The sequence below is a fragment of the Rhagoletis zephyria genome, unplaced genomic scaffold (assembly GCF_001687245.7).
Source record: "Rhagoletis zephyria isolate East Lansing unplaced genomic scaffold, Rhagoletis_zephyria_1.1 Rzeph_scaffold_00393, whole genome shotgun sequence".
NCBI classification, from domain to species: Eukaryota; Metazoa; Arthropoda; class Insecta; order Diptera; family Tephritidae; genus Rhagoletis; species Rhagoletis zephyria.
The window spans coordinates 256,683-282,830 of record NW_016157477.1 but is presented as its reverse complement, the minus strand read 5'-3'; the positions used below and the strand labels follow the sequence as shown (position 1 = coordinate 282,830).

Sequence of the window (26,148 nt, the reverse complement as noted above, 5' to 3'; positions counted from 1 at the left end):
CCAAGCGAACTTTTCTTTACCTTAAACAGTCTTTTGTTTGGTGATTTTTTGTTTGAATACGCTTTCGTTCTGCACTTCATAGATGCTTTTTCATAGCACGGAAATACAAAACTAAATTTTCTTATCATTTTAACATTTACCATCTGACGGTTTTCGAACCATGGAATTTCTGAAAGCTAAAAAATAATATCAAGCACCCTCCACACACTCATACAGCGCTAGTACTTGTAAGTGGGTTTTGAAATGTTCAGTTTGAATCGAATTCCTTACAATCCTCTATGGTCCAAATGCCTGTTTTTCTGACCAAAACTAACTGGCTAAACAAATAGATGATTAAAAAACATTGGTTTTCTTGATTGCAATATGATTTTCGAAAATTTTTGCAAAGAAAATATTATTTTAACCCTTCACGTCCAAGGGTTTTATTTAAAAAGTTTAAATACAGTTTTTTATTAATTTTTGTATGAAAGAGTAAAAATATGCCGCTTAGTTATAAAACCCATTAAGTCCAGTAGAAGCTCTTCTCATTGTAATGTAAATGTGTTGGGTGTAACGAAAAGGGACACCGCGACCTAGAAGATCTTTTGTATAACTGTGATGGTTCCTAACCCTGACGGACCAAAATTTTAAGAGCTTGCCTTATAAATGTTAAAAGTTTATTGGTTGACGAATTACTAACCTTAAGGGCATCGATTTGAAGCATTGCAGTCTTAGTCTGGCCAAAGCCGGACAATCACACATAATGTGTTCAGTACAAAGGCGACAATCCGTCTCTGTGGAAATACCAATCCGGTACATGTGAGAGCATAGATGATTATGGCTCATCAGATAGCCAACAGGCAACCGCTCTTCCAGTTCCTTCAATTAATTAAATTAGTAAAAGGCAAGAACTAAAACTGCATCTGATTAAAAGGTAATTGTAAATATGAACATACATACCTAAAATGAAGAAATTGACGCCGGGAAAAGATACGATTGTACCTACTTTTTCATCCCTGATTCATGCATACATATATACTTGCATACGATTTGTACATGCAACGGTTTCCCTTCAATCACAGAACTCTATCTACGAGGCAAGGCTCTTTGCACGTTTAACGAGATGTACATACGTACACATGTATGTTCATATTAGGGATGTTGCGAATGTGGAATTTTAGACATCCGCGGATGCGAAAGCGGATGGGAATATCTAACAGCTAACATCCGGCATGCGGATGCCAAGTATTTTTATGAAATAATTGGAATCTATCATAATGGCGAGATCGTTGTTTAAATAGCGCTTACAAGCCAAACCAGATGTGTCAGGTTATTCTGAAACTTTTTAAAAAGTATTCTTCATTCTCACTCCTTTGGCTCTTTCAGAATTTGGGGAATCTGTAACTTTATCATCGTTTTTCGATTTCAGTTTCAGTAATTCATTTTTAATACTTTCTTCTGCGACTGGTTTGAAAAATTTGTGTTTATAGCGAGCTAAGTAGGTGGATATCGAAAATAAATTATTATATTTCAGGAATCAAAATTTTTAACAAAATTCTGATTTCAATGTCGTGGCTGCCAGCCGAATCGGATCAGAATATTGTTATTTTTTTTTAAAGCACCCCTTTTTAAAGGCAAATCTCAGATAGTTACGTAATTCTTATCTAATTAAAGTTCAGACCTATCGATTTTTAGTTATTTGAGCATAAATTCTCTTCATAGCCAGACATTGATCATTTCTGCTGGAAATCCCTATTGAAGGAGCTTACTCTTTGAGTTTATATAGCAAAGAAGGGTTAGTTTTACCACAGAAGCTTTTAGCCAAGGATCCAATGTACATATATCCCTATGAAAAAAATATAGCCCGACTAGTAAACAAAATTACTGTTTTTAAAATTTTTGCTACAAATAAATTCCCCAAAGTCGTTTCTTTAATATTGGTGCAAAAAATCATAATAAAGAAAGAAACCAAAGCACAGAAAAAAATATACATACATATATATATTATTAAAAGGACTATGATCTCATTGACGTTCGTCAAAGGTCAAGTAGAAGTGGGAACTTGAATGACTGCCCATTTACACCTCCGTTATATAGCTTAAGAAATAATATGTTTAACGAAATTTTTATCAAAGTTGATAAATATAACATTTGACCAGTTTTGTTACACAAATACTCCTACGACCACAGGCAAAAATGTTTGTCATTTTGTTTGCCATATATACGTTTTATCGGTGCACTTGCAAAACATTCGCATTCGCACAAGCTCCGCATTGATTATTGCGAATGCGAAAGCGAATGCGAATGTTAAAGTTAATGCGGAAGCTCCGCGGTTGCGAATGTGAATGCGAATATTCGCAACAACCCTGGTTTATATGGGTATGATTGGTTAGCGTGTAAATCAAGCCACCACACGGTGCATGACTTTGCTACTGCTATTACTGCTGCAATTTCCCAGAACACTAAACGGGGATTAGTATTAGGGATATTTCGAATGTCATATTTTTCACATTCGCAAATGCGAATGTTAGGAATAACATTAAAAAAGATATAAATAACGTAAGTACATACATATGTATGTATGTGTTTGAAAGGCGCGCCAAAAGGATAAGCAGCCGTTGCACTTTGAATCTGAACATGGATTTGTAATATGTGAAGTAACATCAACAGCAAAATATGCGGGAAAACTAAGATTGAAATTGAACATTCATCCTCGAGTGGTAATTTTATACCCTGGTGTGCTTGCATAAATGCCTTTGAAGTAAGGACCTTAGCCGTTAAGTTTAGTTCCGCGTACGCATAGACTTCCATACAGTGTTCTGCTATTATTTGTGGTGTTGTATACGTTTATTGTTGCAATAATTGGGGTTGAAGGCTGCATGTTGTTGTTGTTTGGACACATTCATAACAGTACTTATTACTGTTTTTTTTTTTTACAAAAAATTAACAGACATACATACCTATGTATGTACATACATACATATAAATTTACCTTATTTTATGAGGTCAAAGGACACTTTCGATGCGTTACATTTAAACGGATAAATACAATGTTGTTTGCTTTAATATTTATACACACTGAACCAAAAATCCATCTCTGGATCAAAGAAAACTTTCCTTACTTTAAGGTCGAAAATTCTTCCGAATGAGTAAAAAATTCTCCCGAATGCGTAATTTTTCTTTGGAATGTGTAAAAACGTACACGAAAATATGGGACCGTGGATGTAATCTATCATTTTGAAGAAATGTTGGGCATGAAAAGAGGTTAATACTTCTTTAGTGCTGTTTCGTTCCCATTTTTCTTCATTTTGATTCCTGTTTTTCTTCAATTAAGAGAAGTTTTTTTTTTGGGTGCATATCGCCGCTTGGCGCGCACTACCTCGAATCCGCCAAATGTAATAAAAAATTATTTTTTTTTATATAATCAGTTCCACCAAATATGCCCATATTTTAATTTTTATAATATTTTTTTTTCAATAATTCGAGAAAAAATTAAAAATAGCATTTCTCTACTGCTTCGGTTTTAAAAGAAAAAATAGTACTCAATATTTCCTTGTTCGTAACCTCTGTTACTACGTTTATACGTAAGCTATTTGCAAATAAAAATAATTTGCAAATACTTTACTCACTGTTTATGCTATAGACAAATTTTTTAATATTGCCTGATTATAAAAAGGCAATAATATGACCATCGAAGAGGAAAATAAAGTAAAAATGGCAACGTCTTGGTTAAAAAAGTCAATGAGATGACCATCGAAAAAGAAAATAAACCTAAAATGGCGGCGTCTTGCGCTTATTTGCAAATAGTACCACTAATCAATACTTATTTGCGTGATTTAGTTATTTGCAAATAAAAATTTAACTCAGCGTTTATACGGCAAAGATTACCATTTGGCAATTGTTATTTGCAAATAATACGTGGGCATAAACGTAATATAATCTGATCAATTTAAACGCGAAATCGAATGAAAAGACTGTTTGTGTAAAATATGTAGGTATATAATGTCGGGTAAATTTGTATGGGAGATTTTTTCTACTATGCGCGTATTGCACATACATACATACGTGTAATTCTAAGCAACTTCGCCGAAGAAACCATGGCTCTAAAATCAATTTGGAATTTGCCAAATTGTGAAAATATGTTTCTTAGCACTTTGCTGAAGTATCGTAAAGAATTGCTTAAATTTTGTACAAAAACATGCTGTAGGGGTTTTTTAGTATGAAGAATCCATTTCTGCATTTCTCTTTTTCTTAAAGCTTCTACCAGAGGGCACATCAGTAAAAATTGACACATGTTCTTCTAAGCCTATTTTCGCAATATGGCAAACTCCTAATTGATTTCAGACCGATGCTTTCTTCGGCAAATTTGCGTCGAGTTACAAGTAGAATCCTCTTATGCTATACGCGCACAGCCAAAAAAAATTACCCGCCCTAATGTATATAAATCCTATGTATACTGCATATCTATGTGCATTAGGGTGCTTTTTTGGCGACTATTGTTTTTTGCACTCCTGCCTCGAAATTTTGTGGAAAACACATTAAAAAAACTCCCTGAAGATTTTAACTCTTAATATTTACCTTAAGTACTCGCCAAAGGCGTGCAAGATTTCCGATATAAAATACACGTAACTGTTTTTTTTCCAAAGTACAGCTCAGAAGCATTTTAAGGTATAATCTTGGTCAATGATGGGCTTTTTTCAGAATTTAATGCTCTACAAAAGCATTCATTGCAGCGTAATCCTTACTCCCACCAACGAGGTAGCACGGGTCACTAAACCCAATTTTTCATGAATTCTGAAGAAAACCCATCATTGGCCAAGATTATACCATAAAACGCGAAATATCTTCAACAGAAGTTAGAATTACCTAAGTCGTGTAGGCATAAATATCTGATTATCCCTAAATTTTCCTATTTGCCCTCATCTCGGCTATTTTTTGTTAATGCTGTGAGGCTGTGGAATTCCATTCCTGATACTATCAAAGCTGCGTTGAATAGGAGCAACTATAAGAAAGTAATACACAAGTATTTCACCTCTGTGCGATAAATGTGATTGCAATTTAACAGTTCTCTTTTCTCTATTTATTTTCACGGAGATTTTTTTTAGGTGTTTTCTACAAAATTTCGAGGTAGGAATGAAAAAATAATAATAGTCGCAAAAAGAAGCACCCTAATGTACATACAAACTTGTATTTTTCATCCGAAAGCATTTTATGTATAACAGATACATACAGCGCGGGATTTCTGTTCTTTAGAATAAAACGGGGTTTAGGTTGTATTTAGACGGGATTTATTAACCCAGTTACTGGTAACACTACTTTAGATAGTAATTAGATCAGAGCCAATGTTTCGCATCTCTGCATATAGGTACAAATAGTTTAAATACCGTAGTAGAACGGTATCCAACGGTATGCATTGTTACGTTTTGGAAGTCAGCCTATATAACCAACGGTTAGTATTAAAATAACAAAAAAATAAACACTTATTCTAAATGCATATAAAAGCACTTTTTACAATACATATTAAACAAGTAAGAAAGTCAAAGTTCGGGCGGAGCCGAACATTAAATACCCGGCGCAAGTATTAAATATACATATGTTTTTTCACCTTTCCGAAACCTTCCGCTAGATGGTAAGCCGGGGTGTATCAATTTTGAGTAAATTAGCGTCCTTCAATTTCGAAATATTGAAGTTTCAAGCATTTCTGAAATTTACCGTTATATGAGAAGCGGCCGTTATTTTAGTCCGATTTCAATAATTTTCAACGTTTTGCTTATANTCAATTTTTGCTCGAGTTATCGTGTACACGGACGGACGGACAGACGGACAGACAGATCCTGATCATTTATGTATACATTTGTCTATATCTATCTCGATTCGTTTTGGCTGTTACAAACACAAGTGCACAAGTGCGCTCGGGTATAAAAATGTATTTAATTTTCACACTCGGCAGCGTCAAAGCTCCCAAGCTACCGGCTTGTAATGTCAATTAGTCCCCTTTCAGACACGTCGAGTCTTGCTTTCAGGTCTGCTCGTTCGTAGGCGAAGGAGGTGAGAAGAGAGGGGAAGAGTACAGATACCTCCGTACCGTCAATTCGTTTCAAGTTTTCTTGTCTCTTTTGATCTTTTCTTTGCTTCCCATTTAAAGAACCAAGGACTTGAATTCAATTAAAGTTGACGCGTGTGGAAGTAAATAAAAAACACAAAAGAGAATGCGAAAAAAATTGCTTTCAGGACTTGACGTGTCTGAAAGGGGACTTCGGTAAACATATATACAAATATACATACATAAATATGTATGAATGTATGCAAGTAACAAAATAGGTGAATCGGCGATGTTCATGTGAAAAGCAACCCTGTTTCTCCAATTCGCTAGTTAGTTCAGAGAGTTAACGATATGGGGCCAGCGTTGCAGCGAGCTTAACAAAAAATTTATCAGTTGCCAAGCAGAAAAAGTATCAAAAAGTAACAAAAGCAAGCACAACTGTTCTCTTTTAAACTTTTATTTGAAAAACAAATAATAATTAAAATTTTATAATTAAATCCATAGTTAAAAAAAATTATATTACTTGCTTTAACAAAAACAGAGAATCTATATGCTTATTTGCATAATGAAAAACAAACTTACAGGGCCCCTAAACCACCCAAAATTATTGCGCAACCCGAGACTTGTACAAGTAAATATTGTGGAAATTACTACACAATAAAATTGCGCAAACCTTATTTTGGAGAAACGTTGCTTAAGTAAATATGTGCAAGAAATATAAATGTGCGTTGTATATTTTGATAGCTTCAGCTTTAAAACGCAAAAAAGGAATATTAAAAAAATATTTTTTTTTTTCTACGCTCATCCATATTTTACAGAACTATCTGGACACTAAAATCGAAACTAGTCCAAAAATTGCGCAATTGTCGCCATACGCAAAACAAATTATTGTACATACAATAACACAAGATGAGCAAAATAACTGTGGAATTTAGTTCAAATAGAGCTGCAAACCGCTCCAAAATTCGGTGCGGTTTGGTTCAGTGGTTCGAACCACTTAGAAAAATCTTGTACCGGTATAATAACCGGTTCATGAGTATCGCTGAACCGCGGTTCGGTTCGGTTCAAATACACGAGTACACATGCGTCTGTACCGTCAAGTCGTTTCAACTTTCTTGCTTTGCTTTTGGCATTTCCGTTGCTTTCCATTTAAAGAACCAAAAACTTGAATTCATCAGAATTGAAACGTGTAAAAGCAAATAGAAAACGCAAAAGAGAATGAGCAAGAATTGCTTTCAAGTACTTGAAACTCAAATATTAAAAATTATCTGAATTCATCGTGTTAACTTTTATTGAAAGTAAAGTTTAAAAAAAATAGGCAGTTCCACTTCGTGAACTTTTTTCAGTCCAGATGGGACAATAAGCGCACTTTCGTAGTAGATCGTGGCTTAATCACAGTACCGTAGTAAATCTCTGGTTTTCGCGAAAATCTTACTAAATTTAGTACAATCTTGATAGGGTCGTAGCCCTGACGGTCATACTTGCCGGCAAAATGCGGCAACAAAACGGAAGAACAAACTAGCGAGAAAGTTACAAGTAACGAGTAAACATGAAAATTTGTTACTTTGCGAAGATTGTTTATCACCTCATGAAATTTGAAGTGGCTAGGAGCTGCCAGGATGAATTCTGCTATAAGTATATACATATGTATATAGCTGTGCAATATGAGCAAGCTAATTAAGCAAATACAAAATTTTTTAGTGACGGATTTTATAACATATCTAGTAATAGTTGTGTTTGTTTACAAATTATCCAGTAACTTGCCAGCAACTCTCCAATAGCTTTATTTCTAAGACTCCGCTCTCATAGAAAAAATTTACAAAAAAGTACGCGAACGCTATTCCAGTGATAATTTGCAAGTTTCATAAACAGCTGATAAATTGGTGGTTTATTCGCAGATTATTCGTAATAAAACAATACATTTGGGAAATCTTTAGCTATTTGTACAACGATTTAGGGTGGGGGAGGGGGCGTGGCTCCCCTAAACGAAAGAGGATGAACGCCGCTTTATGAAAAGTCACCCCTCACCAAGAGTACCCATATATTTTATATTTAAATATGTTTATTTTGTGAATTTCCACAATAAAAACCCACAAACAGTTTCCTTATTAGTTTAAATTTCATCCAGCAACATGCGATCAGCTGTTTTTCGTACTGGCAAATTCTTACAAGTAAAAATTTATCCAGTAAAATCCAGTAAAGAAGTGCAACTTCAACTGTAATTTATCGTTCTCTCAATTTCCCCTACTTTGCTAGCGTACGAAAACGTCAAAACATGCAAATTCGTAAAAACTTTTACTAGATTTTACTGGAAATGAGTAAACAAACGCCACTAATGTATAGATAAGGTACATACATATGTACATACGTACACTGAGAAAAAAGCATTTCCTTGAAACAAGAAACTAGTTTCCTTATTTTAGAGTTACTGTTTTTTCCTTAATATGACGAAAAAAATTACCTACAAGATGTAGCTTCAAACAATGTCAGTCTTACGGCGATAAGAGAAAATTCAATTTTCAATAATATCAATAATTTTCAAGTTCTAGACACTTAGCTGTTGATCAACTTCATAATGTTTTTGAACGGGTATTAAAATATGATTTTTGCAATATTATACTTTTATATATTTCTAACAAAGTTTTTGACTTAGATTTTTTCAATCTTCGGAAACGATATTTCAACTATGATGAAAGCGAGATTGGAAATATGTAACCACCGTTTGAAATGAAGCACCTTAAAACTTTTTGTTTGAAGTTCTAGCAATAAAATGATCGATTACTTTTCCAGAAACAATTATTAATAACGATAATTCTCAACACAAATTTAATAAAAAATAATACAAAATTCAATATTCTTTATATTATTCTTTAATTAAAACAAAAATTGATATCGGAGTAATCGAGCAGTCTAAATGTTATGAAAGTATTGAATACAATGGAACATTATATAAATCTGAATTTGTGATTTATTTCTATAAACCATTATTTTGCGCTTATGTTATCAAAGTAATAGTTGCATCAAATAATGATATTCATATTTTATGTGAAAAACTGGAAACAGTAGCATAAAAAAATCAGTTTTTGTCATATCATATTAAAAAACAAAATTGGGAATTGAAACTTCTTAACATAAAAGATATAAGATATCCTCCTCTTCATAAGCATATTGTAAACAATACGTTCTTAGTTAAACCTCAGCAGTTCTTTTAAGACATATGTTATACATAGATACATACATCTAAAACATTTGAAATAAAATATAAAACAATAAAAATTTAAATTCGTCATTTCTTTATTAAAACATCCCTTTCCTAGGATTTCATAACACTGAGGAAATTTACAATTCTTTAAGATGAGTAAAATAAAATTGTGAATTTTCTCAACACTAGTAAAAACAGTTCCTCTTGACAAGTTAATTTTTCCCAAGAAGAAAGAAAATAGTATTGAAAACTAAGGAATTGTGTTTCCTTAAACTAAGAAAAATCGTTTACTCATATTAAGGCAGCTATGTCATTGGAGCCATTTCAAGGTAATATATCCTTAGAATTATACATATATGTATTTTTTTTTCCTAGCATCAAGGAATGCTTTTTCTGAGTGTACGTTCGTGCATACATTCTAATGTATGAATGTATGAATGAATTTTTGTATAGATTTGTATATGGCAGGTATTGTTCCAAAGTAATATCCACAAATCCATATAAAATTAGCACTTTTTTTGCTTTCTGCAAAATTAATTCTATTAAATTAGCTCATTTAGAGCTAAGTCAGGTAACAGCCGTCCCTTTTAATAACGGGTTTGTTTTCTGATTTTTTGGTATATGTAGGCAGCTGAAATGCAAAAATTTTGTGCAAAACAGAATTGCGCATATGTATCTATGTATGTAGGCAAGTTTGTATGTGTAATGTGCATCATATATGCTACATCAGCGTTGCCATAGTGAAGATTTATCTTCAAAATGAAGATTTTTTGGCCTGTTTTTTATTAAAAATCTTCAAAAAAGATTTTTTTAAAAGCAAAATTTACACTGAATTACAGAATTACACTGAAAATGTCTTCAGAATAACGATTTTTGTGTATGATGTAAGATTTTTAAAATTTAAGTTAAAATTGTTAACTTTTTTATGTTATTCCTGTAAATCGTGGTAACCAGCAAATGAAGGAAGAGGAAAAATTCTGTTTATGTTGTTTCTAAAAAATCTAATCAAAAACCTAGCAATTGTTATGAAACATTGTCGAATTTTCTTAACTTTTGAAGTTTGGACGTATATGGCATTATTAATTTTTAGTTTAAGATGATATAAAAAGGATTTTTTAATTTGAAATTGTTTATTTTTTGAGTCTACATAATAAAGGCTATTTACAGCCGTAAATGCAATATAGAATTATGTGTTTCTTTGGAGGTATTTTTAAACGAAGATTTCTTATCTTCATTCTTATTTTGAGGATTCTGTTTTTTGAAAAATTAAGATATTTACGGGGTTTTCTCTGGCAACACTGATGTATATACCCATAAACACATTTATAACATATGCACATACGTACATGCATGAAAAGTCTCGTACTTAATGGCGAGATTCTTCTGAGTATGAGGAACAGTGGGTGGGATTGCAAATATTTAGGAAAAATTTTTTGTATTTCTACTTATTATGTACTTAAGAAAGAGGTAAATTTTTCCAAATATTTAAAAATAATATTCTCAATGAAGTGCTAATAATAGCCTACGAGTAGTTAATAAACTAGACCTAAAGTCTCTTCACCAGTTATTAATTTGGACCAACATTTCGTTTGGTTGCGACCAATTGTACCTTTCTGCATATCATTGAAGAAGAAGCAGGTCAAATTGACCCTTTTACATTACAAAACAAAAACAAGTAACTGATACATTGTGCATTGTGCATTCTATCCAGCGTTACAATTGGACCATTTTTGTCATCTACATTCCTAGCATTACAGTACATTCAGCTTGAGGACTATTTTTGGTCTAGTTACAAAACAACTATGCTTATGGTGGATAATATAGATTGTTCCATGTGCTATTGATTACAAACATAAAAGAAAGGAAACGTGCACCAATTCACATACAATTCCATTAGAATGCATTTTCTTCCAAGTAATTAAATATATTTTAATATCCAATTTTTATAGTTTGTTTCATAAAGGATTTACAACTGGTTGTTTAAGACATTTACCAGGCTTGACCAGAGCAGATTTAAAGTACCAACTTTGCTCTTTGCTCTTTCAAGTGCACTCTCTTCAACTAATAAAATCAGTTAAAATCGGGAAAAGATGGAACTTGTTGTGACATTTAACAACCGGCCTTAAAAGTAATGTGTGAAGTACACAATGTGTACAAACAAATTTATAAATTGATAAAACCATTCCTGACTAACCCCGTTCATTTTCCAACATTTTGTTATTATCGAATTTCTTACTATTTAGGGCCGTTTTCTCAAGTAACCTGTAAGTTTAAAGTTCACTTTATATTTAAACGTAGCATTAAAATTTGTGATTGTAAAAGTCAAGCATTTTATTATCGGTTTTAAATTGGCTTACAACCAAGAAAGATACATACGTCCATGGGCGTAGCCAGGTAGGGGCAGGGGGGGGCTCGAGCCCCCCTAACTTTCAAATTTTCCTTATATATATATAAAATAGTACCCTGAAATGCCAGCTTAATAGGGTCAAACCCCCCCTCCCCCCTAAATTTCATTCTGGCTACGCCGATGAACCCAGGTCTTCGACAGGATATAGGCAGTGGTCAGCGCTAGAAGGGCGTTCAAAACANTTGTAGATTATGGTGGATATGAATTTGAAGCGAGTAGTAATTAAAATATTGGAGTCGTTATTGTACGATTTTACCAATTTCCAATATCTCCCTTCCATTTCTTGTTTCCCTCTGAGCACTTAGATATTTACATACATACATATGTGCATATCTACATATATCGGGTATATATGTACGTATGCACCCTGCAGCAATTCTAACTAGGTTAGCCCTCTAATAGTCTCTATTGTTACTAGTACTAGTCCCTCATAATTCCCCTGCCAATGGTTTTGACTGTCATTTTTAACATTGGCGTGTCATTGGGCCGGTCCAGCAACTCAACGTAAGATGTCCTATTGTCGTTACCCTGCAAAAATCATGGGACCATGTAGTCTATTTGTGGTAAATTGGAGTACTTACAAAAGTGTTCCTCTGTCATGCTGTAGCGGACCAACTCGTGTCTCTGCGCCAGCTTATTGTTTGTTATCCGATCACTGCTCGTGTTTTAACGAAATGTGATTGAAGTTGAGCATTTGAAAGCACATTTGCATGTCTGGCTGTAGCTGAACGTGTAGAGATGCTCGCTGTTAGTTCTTAGCTCCCAGCATGTTCGGGTTCGAATGCCGTCAGAGGCAACATGTAATTTTTAATTTTTGTCTTGGTTTTTATTAATTTCGAAAAAGCATTTGAGAAGTGAAGAACAAAAGCGTGTACAAACGAAAAAATATAACAGCAATGCCATTGTTAATATGTTGGAGTAGTTTTGTGCTACTCTGATGTAATGCAGGGATGGAGTATATGGTCCTGCCCTAGGACATCGCAATGTCAATTGGACCATATTTTTTAAATGAATTGTGGTTAATTTTGGAGTACTTCTTGGTCCTTAGGGAGTGCTCTTTACACGCATGCATGGAGTAGTCGCGATTTTTGCAGGGTAATTGTTCTTTATTATATGGTTTTGTACTAGTCAGTATATATTTGGAGCTTTTTGCGTTTGCATATGATTCGATCTGCACTTCACAGCTGCTTTTTTGTAATTAAGAAAACACCAAAAATAAAAAAAATGTATGCTGCGTCTAACGGCATTTGAATCCAGGACTACCTGAAAGCTCAATAAAAATGTCTAGGCAATACCACTCTGTGTGTCTATAAATCTGAGAGTCTCGTTATTTGTCTACCTCTAGACCGGTTCCTTAATGACTGGCTGTAAACTAACATTTTCGATGCAAACAAATGTCGAATTCTAACCGGTAAAATTTTAACCTGTGAAGAACTGGTGCTTATTGCTTTTTAGCCATTAGTTTTTTAATAACATTTTTGTGCTATTTAACCACTGTTTAACAAATGCGGCTTTGCACTGTATACCAACACACTGCTTTGACATACTACTCAACACCGACCCCCAACCCACCGTTAGCATGGCACAGCAGAGACCCATCATCAGTCGTACACTCGTTAAAAAGTTGTTTCAGTTGCTGTTTCCATCGCCCCGCCGCACCGCTGCCTGACGAGCTGGTTAAACTCAACCACTGCTTCTTCTTTGCTCGAAATACTGTACTCGTCCACTGAGCGATTTCAAGCGGCCCCCTTCAGCCCACTTTCGCTCCTCCCACCCTCAATTCTATTGCTGTGACGCGGAATCGTCTCCCTCCCCTGTGAACCCGTTTCTGTTGCCTATGCGGCTGTATATGCTCCCATACGTACGTACGCTGGCTGGGCTGGTGGTTGGCTGGTCATTTGACTGTGGTGTGATGAGTATTTCATTCGTTCGTATGCTCGTTCGTTTGCCTTCGTTGATACTTAACTCAACTGGCTGGCGTATGGCTGATACAATGACTTGCTATAGGCTGGCTACTACTAGCAGCGACTTTATACTAGCGAACTGGCGAACGAAACACTTGGGTATCTGGCAAAGGCAAGCAAGCAAAACCAAAAACCGAAGGCAAACTCTGCACTGAATAAAATCTAAAGTATACTGGCAAAGCAATACTACAAGGCAGCCATAGCTAGTGGAAGTATAGAAGAAAATTATAATTTTAGTGCGTGAATTAAAATCGAAATTTCAACGTTTTTTGCCACAGGTAAGTGAAAAGTGCTTTTCCATCATCGATTGAAAATTGTTCAAGGTGTGTAATTTTTGCAAAACCGCACAAATTCGCTGCATTTTATTACATAAAAATTGCGAAAGAAAACGACCCAATTTGGCGTGGGTTTTCTATAAAATTTTCATACTCGCCGACGAACTATGTGGAAGATTTCAATATGGACGGGTACTTGGCTGGCTGGCTGGTTGGCGGGTTCGTTCGTTACGACTTTTGTTCCGAGTACCGTTGCTCGTCGATTAGTGGCGTTAATATTCTCGTTTCTGATATATTCCGCTGTATTTTGTACTGTAAGAAAATCAAGTGCGCGCGTTTTTCATATTTTCCCATGCAAAGCAACCAAACGACGGTTATTATTTGAAAATTGCATACAAAATTTAAAATGCGCTTTGAAAATGTGGCAAACATGCGAAAATTTTCTCTATGGTACATTGAAAAATGTGGTTAATTACGTCGCACTAAAAAGCAAAGCCGTAAGATGGTGTGAGAGTATAGGCGCTTGAGCGGTGTAGTGCAGAGTGTGACGCTGAGTACGAGGTTTGTGGTGGCTAAGCGATGCCAGGGGAAAGGGGCGATGTCAGGGGGGGAAGAGGATAGTTTCATTGCACGGGCAGAGGGAGCAGTTAGACGGGGGCAACGCAGTCGAGAGCAATGTGGGGCGATGATTGTTCACACCGGCAGCGTTAACGGCAACGTCAACGTCTGCCTATCTAATAGGGCGCCACTTTACAGCAATGTAAATGAAACGAGGGGTATAATAGCGTTTTTTAGGTTAGGGTGTATGCATAAATACATACATACATATACATATATGTATACATATGTATGTGTATGCAGGTATACAAGTGTATTTGTGTGCAGAGTTGCGTAGCGAGCAAACGATATGATTATTTCATAATCGGAAAGTGCGCGGGCGCAGGGCATGAGCTGTCAAATCTCAATATCCAAGTATGTACCTACATACATACATATGTATGTATGTATGAAAGTTTGAAATTTCTCATCAGCTTTATACCGTTTAACATTCCATTTAATAAATTATTGGCTCCAAATTTGCAAAATCGGGAAAATGTATTTTTTGATTTGAACTCATGTGAAAGAAATCATTATTTTAAATTTATGGTTTTCTTGACTTCAAATACACACACAAGTACGTAAGTACGTACGTACGTACGTTTGTATGTATGTATGTATGTACATATGTATGTATGAACAATACTGGGACGTTCATAGCGTTTTATGGGGTGCTGCTGCGCCCGCGGTCTTTATGCGCGCGCGGCAATCAGCAGTGCGCTTTTAATCTGTACGTTGCTGCAAAATTACACAAATATGCTAAAGAAGCGGCGGGCGCACGAAATATCGTAAATATGTATATATACATATATATATATGTATTAGACATTTACGGCGCCAAACCACGCTGCCACCGCCGCTGATTTTCCCAATTTCTCACGCGCCGCCGCCGAGTTACGGAAACTTCGGTGCGGTGGCATCGGCGGCGGAGCTCGGCGCCTAAAGGCCCGTTTACAGACAACTTTGGCGTTGCATTGGCGTTGGCGTCGATTGTTCACATACAACTTTGGCGTTGCATTGGCGTTGGCGTCGCTTCGACAGCAGCGCGACTAACGCCAGTGCTTGCTCCAATACACGCATGGCAGCGAATACTGACAGATAAATTCATATTTCAAACCAATAATTACATTTAAGACCTATACGTGAAAAGTTGAGAGTTAGGCATCTTTATGTTTTGTGTTGGCGTAAGCGTTGTTAAATTTTGGCTATGTGGATGTCTCCAGATTCTACATACTAGCCTTCGCTTTCGCTGGAAGAATCTAAAGTCATTTATAGTTTGCTTATAAGACTTTTAGCAGTACTTGTTGAAGGCCCATTAATGTTGCTTGATATACTACTTAACCATTTAGCGCCTGCAGCGCATTCGCAAAACGTATTCGTATTGATGCGAATGCGAATGTCGAATGCGTGTGCGTAAAATGATGCGAATCATTCGCTTAACGAATACGAATCACATATTCGCAACATGCCTGGTATGTATGTGCCTAAATATAAATAAGTACGTACGCATACTATGTAGGTGCCTATATTGAGCATGCAAGGGTGGAAGCAAAGCTGAATCAAAGCTCTGCTAGCTATTTCGGACTAATGGCCGATATGTATTACAATATGTTGTTGGCTATGTTGAGCCTCCCTCGCTGGCAAACGCACGTTTTGTTCGCTTGTGGTAGTAGGCTTTTGGTTTTTGCCACGCTACTTTTGTGGCATTTATACAAACAAATGTACAAACGCAGAGATACGGACTTAATCGCATAATTATGTGTGTATACATACTATACATATGTATGTATGTATGTGTTTAAACTCTTCAACTACATACAAATGTATGCTGAATAGCAACGTCGACCAAGCAATGGCAACTTTCGCCATTAAACGCTACTACAGTCTCGTCTAATAACTACTACCCCATGCGCACATAATTTTATTCACAGTCGTGTCAAAATTCATACTACAAAGCTTCACAATCTTTATTGACAGCACTGTGCTTGCAGGGACACGCACTGTATTAACCAACAGCCACCATACGAACTTCATCCGCAGTACTTTCGCGCGCAAATTTTAGACAGGCAAGTACCTGAACCTTACGGAGGTACATTGTATGTGTATATGCATGTGGTATATAAATACATATGTACATCTGTACGTACAGTAAAGCAATTGCGAGGCGATGTCAGTGGGTTGTAGGAGTACACCGTTGCAGCACGCACTCCATTGTTAACTCCATCATCTACAAGTCCGCCAGCTAAGTCAATGAAGATACGCATCTTTCAGTCGGTCGGTCTGGCTAGTCATGGGGCAAAAGTGAATTTGTGTGGCCACATGCATACTTATGCACATATGTACATGTGGTTATGCTGTTGAATGGCATCGTTATTAATCTACGTATTTATTGCATTGGCTTCAGGGCTTGTGCTATATTGAGTGTGCGTACTGCTGCTTGGCCACATGTGGATTTAGTGTTAATTACTGCTAATATTTCACCTTGACCTACATTCCATAGAATGGTGCATAGATTCAATTTTCCATTTAAATTTTTTTTTTTGGGGTTTTAACAGAAAATTTACCAATGATTCGATGTACTGTTTTAAGAAACACTGTTTTTAGGAATCTAACCAAAAATTTGGTTAAATAAACAAAAGCCAAATCAAAACATCCGACGACTCTCTATACATGTATGTAAGCTATAAAAAAATTGTTTGTTTAATTTAAGAAATTTTATCTTTTACTTAACTTTAAACCACTTCTAAAGCATTTTTAACTTAAGTGACCGTCTTTGATGAATTATGTTTACATGCACATATGTATGTACATAAGCTGCATTTTTTTTGTAAGCGAGCGACAAAAGAACGCTCAACTCGGGCAAAACTTCCTTTAAGCTACTTAAGCAACCCTGCTGGTAGCTGGCAAGAAACATGTGATTAGTTCAACGGGATTTAGACACAAAAAACAATAGAAATTAGTAATTATGCGAGGTATTAGCGTAATATATATACATTTTTAAAATATAAATCATGTATATACGAAAACAACAATTTCCCTATCCACTTTCTCATTAACAATTCACAACAGAGCAGTTTTTCACTTAACACTACTGTTCAGGTCGCGTATTTTTTAACCGACCTGGCTGAACTCGTTTGTGTTGTTGCTTTGCGTGTATTTCATCATTTAAGCGAGTGTTCTTTTGTAGCTCGGTTGCAAAAGAATGGACCTATAAATACATATGCATGTATAAGTCCGAATATGTAGTACCACATATGTGAACTCGAATNTGTACATGTGGTTATGCTGTTGAATGGCATCGTTATTAATCTACGTATTTATTGCATTGGCTTCAGGGCTTGTGCTATATTGAGTGTGCGTACTGCTGCTTGGCCACATGTGGATTTAGTGTTAATTACTGCTAATATTTCACCTTGACCTACATTCCATAGAATGGTGCATAGATTCAATTTTCCATTTAAATTTTTTTTTTTTGGGTTTTAACAGAAAATTTACCAATGATTCGATGTACTGTTTTAAGAAACACTGTTTTTAGGAATCTAACCAAAAATTTGGTTAAATAAACAAAAGCCAAATCAAAACATCCGACGACTCTCTATACATGTATGTAAGCTATAAAAAAATTGTTTGTTTAGTTTAAGAAATTTTATCTTTTACTTAACTTTAAACCACTTCTAAAGCATTTTTAACTTAAGTGACCGTCTTTGATGAATTATGTTTACATGCACATATGTATGTACATAAGCTGCATTTTTTTTTTNAGCGACAAAAGAACGCTCAACTCGGGCAAAACTTCCTTTAAGCTACTTAAGCAACCCTGCTGGTAGCTGGCAAGAAACATGTGATTAGTTCAACGGGATTTAGACACAAAAAACAATAGAAATTAGTAATTATGCGGGGTATTAGCGTAATATATATATATTTTTAAAATATAAATCATGTATATACGAAAACAACGATTTCCCTATCCACTTTCTCATTAACAATTCACAACAGAGCAGTTTTTCACTTAACACTACTGTTCAGGTCGCGTATTTTTTAACCGACCTGGCTGAACTCGTTTGTGTTGTTGCTTTGCGTGTATTTCATCATTTAAGCGAGTGTTCTTTTGTAGCTCGGTTGCAAAAGAATGGACCTATAAATACATATGCATGTATAAGTCCGAATATGTAGTACCACATATGTGAACTCGAATGTTAATGTTGCAGCGGCCACTGGATTTGAAAAAAAGTCTTTACAATCCACAACGTACATACATACATACATAATTTTTCGCTTTACTCCCAGAACGGTAGTGACCATATTACCCCATACATGGTAAGCTTCGCGGAAACGACGGTGCTAATAGTTCCAACTGCTATAACTTGAAAAATAAGTAGAATTCTATATTTTGTATTTATTTGCTGCTTTTAATAAACAAAAACAAGAAAATCGAACAGGAAACGCAAAACAAAATCGGTTAACGTGGTCCAAAGTTATGCGGTAACAAGCATAAAAAAATATATATATTCCGACGAACTGAAAACCTTCTCCTTTTTGTGAAGTCGGGTAAAAATTATACATGCAAATATGTATACATACATACTATATGTATATTTATGTTATTTTATTAAAAGGCCACACATTCGTGTATATACAAACATATCAGAAATCATAAAGCAAATTTGATGTTTCCACTTTCCGTATCCGGGTACATACGTACATATGTACCTTCTTATGTACTTGGTAAAAATTTGTTTGTTGCCTGAAATGGGAAAAAAACATTTGATATTATTAATATGTATTTACAACCGTAGAACAAGGTTTTTTTCTTAACAGCGGTCGTCCCTCGGCAGGCAATGGCAAACCTCCGAGTGTATTTCTGCCATGAAAAACAGCTTCTCATAAAAATACAATCGCCGTTCGGAGTCGGCATAAAACTGTAGGTCCCTCCGTTTTGTGTGACAACATCAAGGCGCACGCCACAAATCGGAGGAGAAGCTCGNTTATTATTATTATTTACAGCCGTAAACATACAATAAATTAAACAAATATTAGCGCTTACATTTGTTGTTAAGGTTTTGTTCGCTCTTTTCCAATTTGTGATATGCGTCTAGTCATCACACAAACAAAAGGACAAGCAACTTAACGCCTCCTTCGAACGGCAGATGGGTGTTTAGCATGGCAGAAGCAAACTCGAAGGTTTGCCACTGCAGGACACTTAAAAAAAAACGTTGGATCTTACTTGTACCGAAAATTAAACTTGAGACCTACCAAGTGGTAGTATGCATATTTAACCAATCACAAACGGCGCTTTAATTATAATATACTCTCCAATGGCTTTCCCTCAAAAGTACAAAATTTATTTTAGTACATACGACTAACATAACCACAAAACTGCGTATTTTCAATATAACGCTCTTTGTTTCAGTTGAAACAAAACGCAGACACCAACACCAACAAATAATGTAGACGAGTTTTTTAACTCCACTATATGATTTATGTCACACGCTATTTTTTTAGAAGATCAACTACACAAGAGTTATACAGAAAGCTCGAGAAGTACCCTTAGCTAACTCCAATCCTCGAAATATGGCTAATCATTCCTCCACAAATCACTGTAATTAGCCCCAAACAAATCACTTTAGGACGAAGAAGCAAAACAAATTTCTCACGATACAAATTCTGTGAGCATACACTTCATATGTATGACAACGCTATGGACTCCACTCCGCACGTGAATCAAGCAGTTCAGTTCAGTAGGTTGCAGAGAACCGCTCGTTTAGCCGGCATATAATCATTAGCATGTGCGCCGCGACCTACCGGTACCGATGCCGGCTATTTACAAGCATTCTCCTTCCATGCACATGCTGACAAACTCGTATGAATAAATGTACATATGGGCTGTAGATGCATGTCGAGGCTAGAGTTTTTCCGCTGTGGCTGATGGACTAACTGGCTGCTTGCCTATCTGGTTGTCTACTGTCTGGTTGTTTACTTGGTTGCCTAAAATATCGGCAATCCAGCAAAAGATTCTACACTCGCGTACCAGTATGTTGGGGCAGTGCTTCCCACATCTAACAGGGTATTTTCTACCAACTACACAATTCAGTGTTGAATTTTCAATAGAAAAAGTTGGCTTAATATGCAGGCCACCACTGTGCCACTAACTAACTAATGCCGCATTGTAAGAGCGACGAAAATATGTTTCTCATACAGAGTCATCGCCACCCCTTCGTAAACAAGCGAACGCATAAGTACATGTATTGGAACATTCTTTCGTTTGCTAGTTCGTTCAATCGCTCGGCTGCAGATGGCTGCTGAGTATTCAGCTCAGAATGACGATGGTTCTAGGGTGCGGGTCTCTGGAACTTACGGAGGGGACCGTTTTTACCGTAAGGTAGATGGGGAGAACATTGCGTGCATATGTGAACATGTATGTATGTATGTATATATTTAGGTACGTGGTTCGTGCAAAATATAAAGTCGTACAAGCTGCTGTCATTCATTCGCTTGTTGTTTTTGGTATTATTGCTGCGGTTGCTTCAGTCATTGCTTTGCTGGTACTACAGTACTGTACTATGGCGGCTGCTTATGCAGACATACCCAGTAGCGAAAATGCTCACTGGTGACATTGCCACTATTAAGGATTTAGTGACATCGTAGCACTTGCTGTGAATCCTAAACGACATATAGCTGTCAATGACACTGGTGATAATGGCATGCAGGTGTACTCCTATCAAAGACTTCTAACAGACAATGTCTTGCAGCGGTCACTTAGAAAAAGTGCATTGCAGGACATTGTCGCTTGAATGTCATCAATGATCACTGCATGACAGAGTGATGCAGTGGCCACCACCGAATAAATTACCATTTGTATGAAAGTCATGAACGACTTCTGAAGACACTTAAGTGACTAATGCATGACATTCGCTACGGGGTACATATGTATATACACACAAACATACATATGTATGTATGGCAGCTGTATGCGTAGCTTTGTTGCTATTTTTGTGTACTTATCATTGTTTTTGTTGCACGGTTATTCTCGCTTTGTTGTTCTTATTGCTGCTCTTTACATTACCGGTCTGCTACATATCCTCGCAAAAGATTGTCGTAAGCGTCATACGTACGTGCGTAACATACGACAATATTTTACCCAGGCGACGATATGTAGCTCGCTCACAAATTTGTTGGTTACTTTACTTCATTCCACACTCCATCTCAGCAAAAAATTACAGCGTACCCCAACAAACTTTTTCTCACTTCCCCTTTCCCGCGCAAAACCCCCTCGACCCCATCGATATCTACTTGCTTTATGGCTCTGCCTGTATCTACACCAGACATTAGCTGTGGCGTTCAGTACAGCCAACCAGCCAGGCAAAGCAGTCAGTAGGCCGTCAGTTCGGAGGGTAGTCAGTCGGGTGGTCACTCTGTAGAGCAGTCAGTTCGTGATGAAGTCCGTACATCACTACGTCAATCCAAAGGGTAGTCATCGGGCGGTCAATCCGTCCGCCAGTTAGTTAGGCAGTCCGTACGTCAGCTCGGTGGGCAGTCAGTTTGTCATGAAGTCCGTATGTCACTACGTCAATCCGAAGGATAGTCATCGGGCGGTCAAACCGTCAGCCAGTCAGGCAGTCCGTACGTCAGCTCGGTGGACAGTCCGGTAGTCAGGCACGCTGTACGTCAATCCGAAGCGTAGTCATCGAGGGGCCAAACCGTCAGCCAGTTAGGCAGTCCGTAGTCAGTCGGGCGGTCAGCCAGTCAGTACGAAATTACGTCAATCTGGTGTGCAATCAGTCCGTCAGGTAAGTAGACAGGCAGCCAACCAGGCAGTTCACATTCATATGAATGTGCTTTGCGTTTGCCTTTACCTCGAGTAGAGCTGGGTTAAAACGTATAGAAATCAGTCAACAGATACAATTATACATCCATATATACAATGCATATACATATGTCTATACATATATGTGCATCCATATATATATATCTACAAGTACGTTAGTTGTTTGTCGAATTCGTTTGTTCACCGGCTCGTTGATTCGTTAGGTCGCTCGTATGCCAGCCATATTAAACGCAGCTATATCGCGCCAATATGCCTGTATTCGCTCAGCTACGCGATTGCTTTGGTGATGTTGTTGCAGCTGCTTCTGCTGATACGGCTCCCTCTCTATACATGTTCAAATGTATCTACAGCGCCACGTAGATGTCAATATGTTTGTATGAGCCTACCTATAGAGCAATGTAGTATCTGCTCACCTCCTGCCTGCCTGGCTGCCAGCTTGCTGGTCGTTATCGGCTGGCTGTGACTGCGGCTGCCTATGTACGCGAGTATCTCCTGGCTTGTGTAGTGGTTGCTTTTCGACTCAGCTCAACTGTATTGCCTGCTGCTTGTTCTTCTTGACTGCGTTCGTTCGTACAGTACGCCAGCCAGCCAGCCCGCCAACCCAAGTGTATGTACCTAGTGCAAAGAATCGTTGAGCGAGTAGGGAAAAGGCAGCAGGGCAGCAGCCAGAGTAGCAATAGCCGCAGTAGCAGCAGTGTATAAAATTTTCTTCTGCGTTCATACAAGCCAACCCAAGGCAAAGTATTTTGTATTTCATACTGCGTTACTGCTTCGTTCTATGTGACTCGAGTCAGCTAACAAACAGGCAAGTAAACCAGCCATACAGCGCTATCAAGCGATAATAGCGTCGAAGTACGCCAGCCAACCGACAGACCAACCACTGTGGCCAGCATATACTCAGCGTGTTCAAGTGTATTTTATACTACAAGCACTGCTGTATTACTGGCGGTGCTGCTGCTTCTTCTTCTACTTCTGCTACTGCTACGATTTCATATCGTCTGTACAAGACGGTGCAAAAGTCTCCTAAGCCACCGTGGGCTCACAGTACATTTTGTAGTTTTGATCTCAACGCTAGGCGAATACACGCAGTGCTTCAAGTGAGTGATTTTTTAATTTTTTCAAGTTTTTATAAGTTTCAATATATTGTGCATTTACATACATACAGTTTAGCTAAAAGTCAATTGTTTAAACGAAAATATAAAATATTTAATTTAACTACAACATGCGACTATACTAAATTTAAGTGCAATTAAAGTTGTTCGTTACACTGTGCGCAAATCATACGTACTATATGTTCATATGTAATAAACGAGAAAAGTGTTCAACTGCACTAGGAGAATCGGTCGTGCTAATAGTAACATGCATATAAATATGTACACATGTACATATATAGATACGTTATTTGTATGAAATTTTGCGTATTGAGAAACATTAATTTATGATATGTTCTATTAAATTTAAAACGTCGTGCAAGTGCTTTGCAAGAAGTCTAATTTTACAAAGAGTTCTCCTAATGTTAATGTATGTATGTATGTATGTATGTATGTACCTACCTAATTGGTAGACATATGTATGTATGTACCTATGTATGTACATAAATAGTGAATAAATACATACATATGTACATATGTACATATTCATGCATGTAACTTTTTCATCCTCTGAAGAATTTTGTGCAAAAACAGCATTTTTCATGCAATTGCTGTGTATCTATCCGAAACGAAAGTATAGCTTACAATTGCAAATGCATAGATTTCAATCATTATGTTGGCGCATTGGCGCTATCGCCAACAAGCGAGGTATCAACAGATTTGAATTAGTTCGCACAGTTCGTTGTTTGAAAATTAGGCGCTTGTATGAAGCGTAACGTTTAGAAAAAGTATTTTGAACTGCTAGTAAAATGAAAACGTTTTGAAAAATATCCTTTAGTAGTTGATGCTATTTAACAGAAAAAGAAACGAATGCAAAAATAAATACGGTACGTATTATGTACTACATATGTATGTATGTGTGGTATGTACAGTGAGTGTCAGTGAAAATCGTACAGTAAATTTTTTGTTTTTTGAAAATAATGTCCACGAAGAAATTAAATTTAATTAATTAAACTGCTTACCTGAAAATTAAAAAAAAAAAATTGGATTAAATGTTTGAAATTTTGATGATTTTTTTTAATTCGTTAAAAAATTTGAAACTTAGGAGTTATGTGTTAGTTTTGTTGTCATTTTCAAAAATATTTTAAAAGGTAACTGTGCGATTTTCACTGGTGCTCACTGTACACATACAAATAATAAAAATAAAAAAATAAAATACATAAACAAATTCTAAATTAATATAAACAGAATATTTCGTACAATAACAGCTAAAATCGAGTTAGAGTTTAGAAAACGTTAGCAAGAAAATTTAAATTACTACATATTAAGGTCTGTGAATTCAGCATTACCTAAAGTAATAAAAGTTAAAAAAAATACATAAACAAATTTTAAATTAATATAAACAGAATCTTTCGTACCATAACAACCAAAATCGAGTTAGAGTTTAGAAAACATTGGCAAGGAAATTAAAATTGCTACATATTAAGGTCTGTGAATTCAGCATTACCTAAATACTGAAAAGTGCAATTGCAGTCGAAACTCGATGGCCTGACTAGTCGATAATCCCAATATTCGGTAATATGAAGAACTGTGTTCTCACAGCATTAGGTACTTATTAATCCGAATTAATTGCAGTTCTACATAGAATCCGAACCGCATGCTTTGCGGTAAGAATCCAACTCGGCGAGAGTGTGTGTGCATATTTATTCAGTTTATGTGGTGTGTTGAAAATTATAAGAAAATTAATAATACAAATTTTTTAATTTAAAAAATATGCTATTTTATAAGTCTCATAAATTAAATGTTTGGCTTTTTTAAAATTGTGTTTTCCTTAATAAACTTTTATATTCGGAAGCTACCTGACAAGCCGACAGTTTCAATAATTCGAATCAGCTTTACAATCATTAGTTCGGATTATCAAGTTTTGGCTGTGCTGTTCTGAGTTTTTTCAAAATGAGCGGATTATTCTTCAGTGTAGTTCCAACAAAATGAAAAATATTGATTACACTATGCGACAGTCAAAATCGGGATGGGATGAAACCAACGGGAAATGTTATATCGGTCAAAAACAAGTTATACGTGGCCCGGCGTTTCGCTTCGTTTGTGGTCTTTTTTTTTGACATAACTCGAGAACCACTAGTCCGATTTTGCTCAAACAAATTAAAAAAAAATAAAAATTACAATTCATTTAATCTGCTAATATAACGCTTTTCTATATACTCAACAGTTTTGCCGGTAAAAATAAATGTATGAAGAAAAAAAAAATTATTTTTGCCTAAAAATTAAAATTTTTTTTTTTTAATTCATAAAAAATCCAAAACGGAAAAAAGTGTCACGTAAAAACCGAAATGAGTGCAAATTGTCCAGAAAATATTAATTTATTTTGTTACGTTTGTGGCAAAAGAGCTTTTTCAACAAATACTGCATTACTCACTGAGCAAGTGGAGCGCACTTTTAAACTTTATTTTGATTCCGAAATAATTCGCGGCGTTTCGTGGGTCCCAGACAAAATTTGTAAAACGTGCTACAATGGTCTTAACATGTGGATCCAAGGGAAACGCAGTTCACTTCGTTTTGGTGTACCAATGATTTGGACTGATCCAGGAGAGCACAATTCCGACAACTGTTACGCTTGCGCAAACAAAATATGTGGAGTAAATCGTAAAGGCCTTAAACGAAGAGTTTACATATCTGTTAAAAGTGCACAAATACCTCTACCGCATTCGGATGAAATACCAATTCCACCGCTTCCAAGTCCTGACAGA

At 36.2% G+C, this 26,148-nt stretch overlaps 2 protein-coding genes across 3 annotated transcripts in view; one reads left to right on the top strand and one right to left on the bottom strand.

Annotated features, from left to right (window-relative positions):
- Positions 1-479: 479 nt before the first annotated feature.
- On the bottom strand, positions 480-13,487 carry LOC108359443 (uncharacterized). Its single transcript, XM_017611318.1, has 3 exons — positions 13,204-13,487; positions 680-858; positions 480-610 (listed from the first exon to the last, which is right to left on the bottom strand). The coding sequence occupies exons 1-3, from the start codon at positions 13,231-13,233 to the stop codon at positions 487-489; spliced, it is 333 nt and encodes a 110-aa protein (XP_017466807.1). The 5' UTR covers positions 13,234-13,487; the 3' UTR covers positions 480-486.
- A 176-nt stretch (positions 13,488-13,663) lies between these two features.
- HmgZ (HMG protein Z) overlaps positions 13,664-26,148 on the top strand; it is a 44,340-nt gene continuing 31,855 nt past the window's right edge. The window contains exon 1 of one of the 2 annotated variants that reach the window (XM_017611317.1): positions 13,664-13,873. The gene's annotated coding sequence lies outside the window, so the exon portion shown is untranslated. Of the gene's footprint in view, positions 13,874-22,752; positions 23,390-26,148 lie in introns of those variants that run through there. The other variant, XM_017611316.1, reaches the window with a different exon arrangement.